Genomic DNA, 10,488 nt, shown 5'->3' with positions numbered 1-10,488 from the left:
ACAGTCAGACAGGCTCTCTCTCGTCTTACTGAGAGTTTATCCATAGTTGCCTAGGAAGTGCATATGATCTTACCTGCTGTTGCCTCATACTTTTCTACTGTAACTTGCTATGTGTCACAACTAGCAGGAGGAAGGAAGCAGGAGAAAGCATAATACATGATTACTAAAGGTTTTGTTAAATAAAGCAGAATGAAATTCAAAACAAACAGGATCACGGTGGATCCAAGCGAGGAAGTGGAGAAAAGGCAAGGCATGGACAACATACTGTTACAACTCCAATGACTGATCTGGGAAACTAAACTGGGAAACGCTTAAATACAAAACCACCAAAGGAGGAGCTGGAAGTGATTAACTCGGGGGCAGGAACGAGAGAGGCACTATCACCAGGTGTGACTTGTTAGGGCCGTGCCAAGGAGGAAAGAAGAGGGTCAGGCAGACATTATGGGCAGGATGTGACAGTACCCCTCCCTGACTGAAGGACAGACAGAGCAGGGGATCATAGGGATCAAACTACAGGACTGGAGACAGATGGAACATTGGACCAGACAGTGCATTACAGGACTGGCACCACACCAGGGTTGAAGGGGCCCTGGACAGGACAGGGCAGGATGGGACAGGACAAAACACCAGATGGACATTAACACTGGACACAGGACCAGATACAAGATACCACTAGGGGCACAGAAGAAAAGACCAGGGCAAGACCAGGAACAGCAAGGGCCACAATAAAGAACACAAGTTAGGGCAAAACCAAGGAAGAACAGGGAATTGGGACAGGAACCAAGGAGGGAACAAGGAATGTCCGGGTTGTCTTCCGGACCCTGGGGAGGTGGGCAGTAATCCGGTGATGGGGACCCTCCTGGAGCCCATCAGTACCGCAGAGTCGAAGACCCTCAGAGGGCCAGCAGGGGTCGAGGGCACCGAGAGGCCAGCGGTGCTAGAGCAGGAGGGCATCAGGGTAACTGCAGGGCAGGACCAAGAGGGCATTGAGGGAACTGCAGGGCAGGAGCAAGACGAGGGCCGAGGAACTGCAGGGCAGGAACAAGAGTGCACCGAGGGACTTCCCCTCCAGGCTTCCACAGGAGAGTTGCCTGGGCAGGCACAGAGAGTCGTGTGGCAGCTGGCATCGCTGTCTGCACCAGGACTTAGGATCAGATTTGTGCAGACTTCAGGCTGAGGCGGGGTCCATAGGGCAGTCCTGCGCTGAGGCATCTTCCGGATCACCCCTAACCTAACCTGACAGTGACTGGAGAATCGGGCGTCGGCCTGGTGGTGACCAGGAAGTCGGACGTCAGCTTGGCGGTAACCTGAAAGGGATGAGGAGGCCCCCAAGGTGAGTGGGGTGAAGGTAGGGGACCTGGCATGACCACTGGGGACGGGCATGAACACTATGACAAATTTGGGGGGGGCAGCACTTTTTGGGGCTCCAAATCCCATTCCTTCACTTGGTAAAATCAACTAGCTACTCCCCTGGAATAAGTTTACAGCAGTATAAGACTTCTTAATGTATTTCTTGATGTTTTCAGCCAAAATAGATGATTTCAATGTCTTTACATCAGTGTTAATTTTGGCAGCAAAATTTCATTTTTTCATAGTTTTTTGACTAAAATGTAATTTAGTTTCAGTCATAATTTAGTCATCTAAATTATTTTAGTTTTAGCCTAGTTTTAGTTGACTAAATATCATAAGATTACAGTCGCCTAAAACTGCAGTTGATTTAGTCGACTAAAATTAAAAGTGCAAAGTATAATGTTTAAAGTTTCCCTTCGATTTCTAAAGGTCACTATGTTCACCAAGGTGAAATTAAACCAATGTTAAGGAATGGTATTGAGGTCTGAATCAGATCACAAAGACACATATTTCACTCTTATTTGAAACACAAATATACGTTTATTTACCCAGAAACTGAGTACTGTAAAATCAGTAGTGCCATTAGTGCAAAAATTAAATCATTTCAAAGTGCATAGGCTATAGTGCCACCAGGCCTGCTCTCTCTGAATATTAAAATAGAAATATTAAAATAAATATTTGTAGATGTAGTTTATTGGTGATTTCATGTTCGTTGAAGTTTCCGCTTTTTAACAACTGTATAAAGTAATGTTATTTGTTATATAAATCAACTCAAGGGAAACGGGTTTTCAGGGTTGCCAAATCTCAAGCATCTGGCATGACACTCACGCTTTCAGACTCAAGCAGGGTATCTTATGGCAAATCTACATTATACCATTATAAACCTAAAATTAGCTACGTCAAAAGTGTATTTACACGGTTAAATGCAAAAGCACAATATTTACATGGTAAGAATTGTAACATTTGTGTGCAAACATCTCGAACAGAAAATCTCACTCCCGCCAGTTAGCTGGCCGAAGTTGGCAACCCCGCGTTTTATTTGAAATGAAAAGTAAAAAGCAATGTTTTCGCCAGAAACGGCTCGTCATTCCGTTTGCATTGTTACTCCGATAAATATAAAACTAATGAGAAAAACACAACATGTCACGTTGTAGGCTATATCTTTTCGAAATAATAAAACCGTCCATATCCTACTCTAATAGCGATTACAGTACAGGTTCGTGTGTATTTATATGAAAACAAGAATTAAATTTTTACGATTATCGAAACCAATACTTAAATCCATGAACACTAAAATACATGACATAAACACGACTGAATTGGGGTTTCACGGCTTAAGTTAAGCACTTTATTTAAACATGCACATTTTTCACATTTTATTTATTTTCTCTTATTTTAAAACTCAGCCATACTTTTATTTAGTAAATGAGAAAACATTATACATATCGGCAGTCATACATATATGTTCAGTCTTATGTCACGTAACAATAAATATTGTCAAAAAGTTTTTGAATTGTACTGAATTAATTTGATTTGACAGTCAGGTGTTGATTACATTCAATTTTAATCAGGGTATCTTCCGTCCAGTCTATATCCGTTTTCAAACTAAAAAACGGAAAACGAAAAAACGGATCATTTTTTTCATTTATCATTTTTTGCCTTATTCAGATATATACTTAAAACTATGTTTTTCTATTCTGTAAAAAATGATTTTTTTTTCTAAATAAGACATTTTAGAATATTGCCCTAAAATGCTGACGAGAAAAGTTCTTTATTTTATTTTTCCTAATTTAGTTTTAATAAGTAAGTATAATTCGTTTTTCAACTTTAGACGGAAAAAACAAAAACGAAAAAACGGGCCGTTTTCTCCATTTCGACTTATTTCGCGTTTATTAGTTGTTTGTCTTAAGAGATCAGAAAACGCCTCGTATTCCGTTTGCCTGGAGGTAGGCGGGGTTATTGGTGTCCCTTCTGTCATTGGCCAGGTACATCGCGAAGACCACGCCCCCCTCCCCCCACAAGATCCTTACAGAATACGAGTTTCGGGTCTCCCCTGAGAGTCTCTTAATGCTGTCATTGAGGAATTCCTAGCTCGCCTGTGAATTAATACATCGTACAACCCCCTTTTGCCTATAGGACAGCACGTCTCCTATAACATTTCACAAGGTTGTAGAATACAGAGAGAGGGATCTTTGTCCATTAGTCTTTGCAAAGTCTCTCTAGATTGTCCAGGGTCCTGGGTCCTCTCTTATATACTCTCCTCTTCAGCTCACCCCACAGGTTTTCTATGGGATTTTGGTCTGGGGAATGAGATGGCCATGGAAGAAGGTTGATTTTGTGTCTGGTGAACCATTTCTGTGTTGATTTGGTCATATGTTTTGGATCATTATCCTGCTGAAACACCCAGTGACAACCTATTTTCAGTTTTCTGGCAGAGGCCATCAGATTTTTATTTAAAATGTCCTGGTATTTCAATGTGTTTATGATGCCATGCACTCTACCAAGGTTCCCAGGGCTATTGGAAGAGAAACAGGCCCACAGCATCACAGGTCCTCCACCATATTTAACAGTGGGCATGAGGTGCTTTCCCGCATATTCGTCCTTTGTTTTACGCCAGACCCATCAGGAGTGTTTGTTGCCAAAAAACTCAATCTTAGTGTCATCTGACCAAAGCACGCTGTTCCAGTTTAAGTTCCAGTAGCGTTTAGCAAACTCCACACGTTTATATCTGTAACTGTAGGACAGTAAAGGCTATTTCCTGGCATGCCTCCCCAACAACCAGTTGTTTTAAACTTTTTAATTATTGCTCTGACTGTAGATATGGCTAAGTTTAGGCGAGTAGCTATTTTCCTGTAGCCATTTCCTGACTTATGAAGAGCAACACACCTCTGCCTTACTTGAAGGGCATGTTCTCTTGCCATTCCCATTTTGAGAGGTGAGTAAGACAAATGCGCCATGACGTATTTACACCCCCGAGAAACAGGAAATCATGGATTACTAAAAAGTTGCTAAACATTCTGATTAACAAGAAAGTAAGGAATAAATCACAATGCATCAGTTACATTTACTTCATAGGACTTCTTAGGGGGCGGTGTGGTGGTGCAGTGTTTAGCACTGTTGCCTCACACCTCTGGGACCATGTGTGTGGAGTTTGCATGTTCTCCCCATGTTGTCGTGGGGTTTTCTCCAGGTACTTTGGTTTCCCCCCACAGTTCAAAGACATGCTGAGGCTGATTGGAGTTCCTAAATTGCTCATAGCTGTGCATGTGTGAGTGAATGGTGTGTGAGTGTGCTCTGCGATGGGTTGGCCCCCTGTCCTGGGTTGTTCCCTGCCTCGTGCCCGTAGCTTCCAGGATAGGCTCCGGACCCCCCACGACCCAATGTCATTCCTCAATGACAGCATTAAGAGACTCTCAGGGGAGACCCGAAACTCGTATTCTGTAACGATCTTGTGGGGGGAGGGGGGCGTGGTCTTCGCGATGTACCTGGCCAATGACAGAAGGGACACCAATAACCCCGCCTACCTCCAGGCAAACGGAATACGAGGCGTTTTCTGATCTCTTAAGACAAACAACTAATAAACGCGAAATAAGTCGAAATGGAGAAAACGGCCCGTTTTTTCGTTTTTGTTTTTTCCGTCTAAAGTTGAAAAACGAATTATACTTACTTATTAAAACTAAATTAGGAAAAATAAAATAAAGAACTTTTCTCGTCAGCATTTTAGGGCAATATTCTAAAATGTCTTATTTAGAAAAAAAAAATCATTTTTTACAGAATAGAAAAACATAGTTTTAAGTATATATCTGAATAAGGCAAAAAATGATAAATGAAAAAAATGATCCGTTTTTTCGTTTTCCGTTTTTTAGTTTGAAAACGGATATAGACTGGACGGAAGATACCCTGATTAATGTTGATACAGCTAATAGGCTACTTAAATAGCCTATATATCACACTAAATACTTAGATATTACGTACGATCTTCTGGACCTTTGTTTCAAATAATCTCTCTAACTGGACTTCTTTAAATTTTAGTTGAATACTCCTGCCTTAAGCGAACTACATTAGTTCTGATTGTATCTCGTCTCTGGAAAACATTTTCGTCTCGTTTTTATTCTTTGACGAACCTGTCAATACACTTCGTCATAGTCTTAGGCCTCGCAAAATCGTTTTTACTTAGTTATCGTTTCATTTTAGTCTGAAAACAAAGGTCGTTGACAAAATTTTTTGTCAACAAAATTAACACTGCTTTACACAGGGAAATTGTAAATATTCACAGTACTGGACCTGTCTAATTCAACATCACTTTTTTACTATAGCAATAGAAATTCTTAAATCATGATGTCTATTTTACTGGCATCCACTTCAGATGTCTTCTGCCTGGCTCCTCATGCCCCTTTACTGCATAAAGGGCTGATAGATAAATGCATAAATGATTTTATTATTGGAAGGACCCCTTGGATGATAAATTAAACCTGCAAGGTGGTAATGCCAGATGATATGTTCTAGACCCTATTAATGTGTTTGCAGAGGGGGACTGTCCAGGAGCATCTTTGAACCAGGGAGTTGTCGACTTTGAAAAAACTTGACGAGCGTTCTCTAAATGTTCAGGTCAAACGAGTCGGATGACTTGGCAAATGGCGTCACTAAAATATCAAAGGTTGCTGCATTCTTTTATTATGCAGGCTTAAAAGCAGATCCACTGCTGTTCCAGGGGTCAGTACAGGACTCACTCGGATAGGTGTCTTCTGCCAGGCGAGACACAGGTAAGGGGACACAATAGTCTGGGATGTACCTGTACAATGTGTGCAGGCTATTTACTCTGCTAACTTCAACTTGTAGCTTTTCTTTATTTATTTTGAAGTTTGGGTTTTTTAATTTGAGGTTCTGTCTACTGTTGACAAGTTAATGACAGAATGGGCATTTCCACAGTAATTGTCTATTTCAATTGTGTTCTAAAATTCAGGTGAATCCATTTGATAAGCCAGTGATTCTCTAGTCATGTGAGGAGTGTTGAGGGATCTACTGTATAGATTTTTCATAGTTTAGTTTTATTCATCAGCTATTATACAGCTTCAGGGCCATAGAAAAAAAACTGAAAACCACCACATAGATGATCACAAATTCCATGTTCATTTAGTGTATATTACTAATGACCACATTTGCATCCACATAGATATTTGATGTTTGTCAATTTGGTACACATTTATAACGTTAAAACTAAAGATTTATAGGGATTGTGTGATTGTAATATTCATAGGATGAGTATGGATATAAGCACGTGCAATAAAACATCCTTGCTTATTTGTTTGTAGGTACTCCATCAGCATGGCAACCAATATAGTAATGCAGCAGCCCGGCACCACAATGGTCATGGCACAAACGAGCGAGTGGAGCTCAGGCATCTGCGATTGCTGTGATGACATGGCAGACTGTGAGTTTGTGTATCTGTATGTGTCTCTCTATGCTGAACCCTCTGTCTGGGCCACAGCTAGCTTGGATATTTCATTCAGCCAGCAGAATATCTGGAAATAAGAGAAGTCTCTATATTCTTTATGTAGAAATGCATCTCCCTGCATCCGTCCAGGAAAATTTCCAGTCTCATGAGTAGACAATGCCTAAAATATTACTGACTGAAGAATCCGAAGTGTCACCAAATCTTAAATGAATTTCAACACATTTCTTTGGTTCTGCCTGGGCTGTGAACAGTAAGCACTCAAATCACATGTTTGCTAACCGGCACTACACTAAATATCAGAGGATGTGAGTGGAGTGAAGCGATGAGAATTTCCATTCATCGCTCAGGGAGCGGTACGCTCCCTCACTCACGCGCCCACAGTTTTCACTTTGCACCAATGAAATCGCTCATCGAAAAGAAAACAATCTGCCTTGTATTTTAATTTTAGCTTAAACTGTAGCGGGACTAACTGAGCAGCCAAATCCATGGGTGAGGCGCAAGTTTTATTCAATTATAATGGTCCTCGCTCACTCCTGCTCCAGCTGAAATCCTTCTGCTCCTACCCGCTCTGCTCACAAGCTCTGCTAAATATGAAATAAATACATTGTTTATCTTGGGGACACAGAGCAGCATATACTGCTAACCAGTATCTTAGCAATGATCTTCTAACTCTACTTGCTAGCTACTTGTTTAGTTTTTGAAACACCTGAGGGGGGATGGAGGCCTCAGAAAGAGCAAACCTGCCCCTGTATGTATGACAGGGCCACAGGTTCACATACAAGTTAGTAAGTTAGTAAGGTGAGAACAAATCCAGGAACTTCTTACTGATTTCCCCAACTGTGTGTTTAGTGTGTGCATATGAATTGTTCTATTTGTCTGGTATTTTTATGCATTATCTACATGCCTGTAGCTATGCAACTGCTAATCCAACTTGTTTTTTTCTTCTTTTGGCCACGATTCAGGCTGCTGTGGTTTCTGGTGTCTGCCATGCTATGCCTGTAAGGTATCTAAGGATCACGGCGAGTGTACCTGTCTCCCCCTTCTGGAATATGCTGCTTTTGGTTATGGTGCATGTATTCCAGCCATCGCCCTTGCTGTCAGAGTCTCTGTACGTCGGACCTATGGCATCCAGGTAGGACACAGCGCAGCTTTTCTGAGCAGGTTCTAAAAGTTGATACTTCTTATTAAAGCAATATGCATGTCTGTTTGTGAACTGAAACAGTCAAGTTTCTATAGGAAATACCTCAAAATCCATTTTTTCCAGGATCACCACTATGAGTACTGCACTACTGTCCTGTTCGACCAGTCACTAGTGTACATGAAGCGTAGTTGACTCATTAGAGTCTTGCTATGTATGGACATACTGAATAGCTTTTGCTCCAATGCCACTTATATTTTACTACTAGTCACTGATTGGAAGCTCAGCCTAGTTGCTTCTGTGCCAAGTTGGGTTGGAATTTTCAATATGCCTCACTTTTACTTTGCTTTGGACAAAAGTGTCTGTTAAATAAATACATGTAAATAAACATAAATGTTACCAGTGAGCTCTGATCATACCTTTGCAAAGGGCAGTATGTAAAACATCCATGAAGAAGTCTTTAATATTACTATGAGAAAACACTCTAGCTTCAGCTCCTTCTGTGGTAGGGACAGCATATCCCATGATGCCCAATGGTTTTGGTCTTTTCACTGTCACAGGGATCCATCTGCAATGACTGTCTGCATGCCTCATTCTGCTACCCCTGCTCCTGGTGCCAGGTGTCTCGAGAGATAAAAGCTCGACAATCGTCTGCAGCAATTGTCTACAACAGAACTGCCAAATAAGGCATCGTTCCATCATGCCTCTCCTGGCCAATCACCAATATTGCAAAATGTCAAATTGTGTGAATGGGAAGGAGGACATGTTAGGTATTCTGACCCAGGTTTCGATAAACCCTACTGTTTATGTTCAGTTCAGTCCTCCTAGTACTAATAAATGTATTAATGTTATTTGGTTTGTATCCCTTCAAACTGGGCCAGGAAGTAGTTTTCAGTTGGTATTAAAAACAAAACATAGTTGTCACCACAAGAAATCCTACATTAAAACTACAAAAAATTGATTAGTAAAACATATAATTGTGACCAGCTTTCTTTGTGTACTTATTACATGTCTTGCAACAACTGTCATTGTATGGTGTTGCCCAGATTAGGTCTATTTTATGAACAGTTCAATGCCTTGGACTTAGTCATGTGGTAAGTCATGTGAGTGAAACTCAATAGCAATAATAATGGCTAAGTAATAGGAGTTAGGGTAACTCAAACTGGTTTCTTATCTAACAAGTTCTGTCACCTTTGCATAGTCTCGCCTAGATTTTTTAAATGGAGATAAGTGCAAAGCGGTGAAGTGACTCAGACCTAAACAGTCACCCAAAGCTACAAAGTGCATCATTATCATGAGGTTCATCTTGGAGGCTTGGTAGCTGTGAATGACTCTCTCTGTAAGGCATAGTTAGATGGCAGCAGAATACAGTGCATTAAAAAGAGTACGTGTGAAAACATAAGTAACATTTAATGTGCTTGATTATTCACTGTGCACTATTCTTCTTTGAAAGATGTACATTTTTAACCAAATAATTTTGTTTCTATAAATCCATAAAAAGGGTGATTTCTCAGATTTATCTGTGACAGCAAGCAGAATCATGTCACCAGGGTGGGACTGTAGGCTTTGAGTTTTAAAAATATGTGGATAGGAAAGAAAGCAAAACAATTGGAAAAAAACACAACAAAATGAAGGTCAACGAGTACTTTGCATTTCAATCTGGAACAAAGATACAAAACAGAAGTCCATTTTATATAGTGGAATATCGTATTTCATGAAATCCATTTATCAGACTTACTTTGTGGTTAACTAAAATTCACTTTAATTAGGACGTAAGATGGAGTTTCTTGGGCTTCGATTACAGATGCATGTGAAGGATCTGTGTTAGCATCTTAGCAACATTTTCTCAAATTCAGTTAAGTTCCTTATAATTTTATTCTACAACTTTGTTATGTCTTGATTTTCACCAAATGAACAGTACAATGCCTAAGTCTGAAAAAGAGACCTGAGAACATCAAGTCAACAAGGTCATTTGTATCTGTAACCATACATTTTGTACATGCAAAATCTGTCCAGGTGGACATTTTGTGTTCACAGGTTTTCTCATTTCTGCATGCTTAAAGCATTGTACAAGTTAATGTAACCGACATGATCTGGCAAGTAGAAGAGTAGACTGTGTCTCCCTATTAGAATTTCTTGATTCCTTTGTTACTTTGTCTTTTGATCCCTTTAATAAACAATCCTTATAATATTAGCTACTCTTGAGTGAATTTTTTTGCTGTTAGTACCAATTAGTACCACAAAGCAAGAACTTCAGGGGACCAAACCTTACTGGGAGGACAGATCACATCCTAGTGCTAAAAGAAGTCAACTTTTGACAAAAGTTATCACCTTGGTGTTCAGTCTGAGGGCTGATCTGTTGATGGGGAACCCTGGTTCTGCTTGTGACACAAGCTTCTTTTTACGGAGAAGCTCTTGAGATACTTAGGTTAGGTTTGTGGGTGTGGCTAGTGGTGCCATAGGACGCTTTCCCACTGCACCAGGCACTAAACAGTACCAAAGTCATTGGAACTTCATATTTTTGTTTTCCACTGGTGTGAAAAAC

General features: G+C 40.5%; 1 protein-coding gene across 1 annotated transcript; it reads left to right on the top strand.

The window, feature by feature from the left end:
- Nucleotides 1–1,245: 1,245 nt before the first annotated feature.
- Nucleotides 1,246–10,137, top strand: LOC111835847 (cornifelin homolog B-like). Its single transcript, XM_023796557.2, has 5 exons — nt 1,246–1,333; nt 6,033–6,113; nt 6,663–6,781; nt 7,768–7,937; nt 8,504–10,137. The coding sequence occupies exons 1-5, from the start codon at nt 1,317–1,319 to the stop codon at nt 8,627–8,629; spliced, it is 513 nt and encodes a 170-aa protein (XP_023652325.1). The 5' UTR covers nt 1,246–1,316; the 3' UTR covers nt 8,630–10,137.
- Nucleotides 10,138–10,488: the final 351 nt, after the last annotated feature.

This window comes from Paramormyrops kingsleyae, chromosome 10 (assembly GCF_048594095.1).
Source record: "Paramormyrops kingsleyae isolate MSU_618 chromosome 10, PKINGS_0.4, whole genome shotgun sequence".
Classification (NCBI taxonomy): Eukaryota; Metazoa; Chordata; class Actinopteri; order Osteoglossiformes; family Mormyridae; genus Paramormyrops; species Paramormyrops kingsleyae.
Note: the sequence above shows the minus strand (reverse complement) of the source record. Positions and strands in the feature narration are given on the sequence as shown.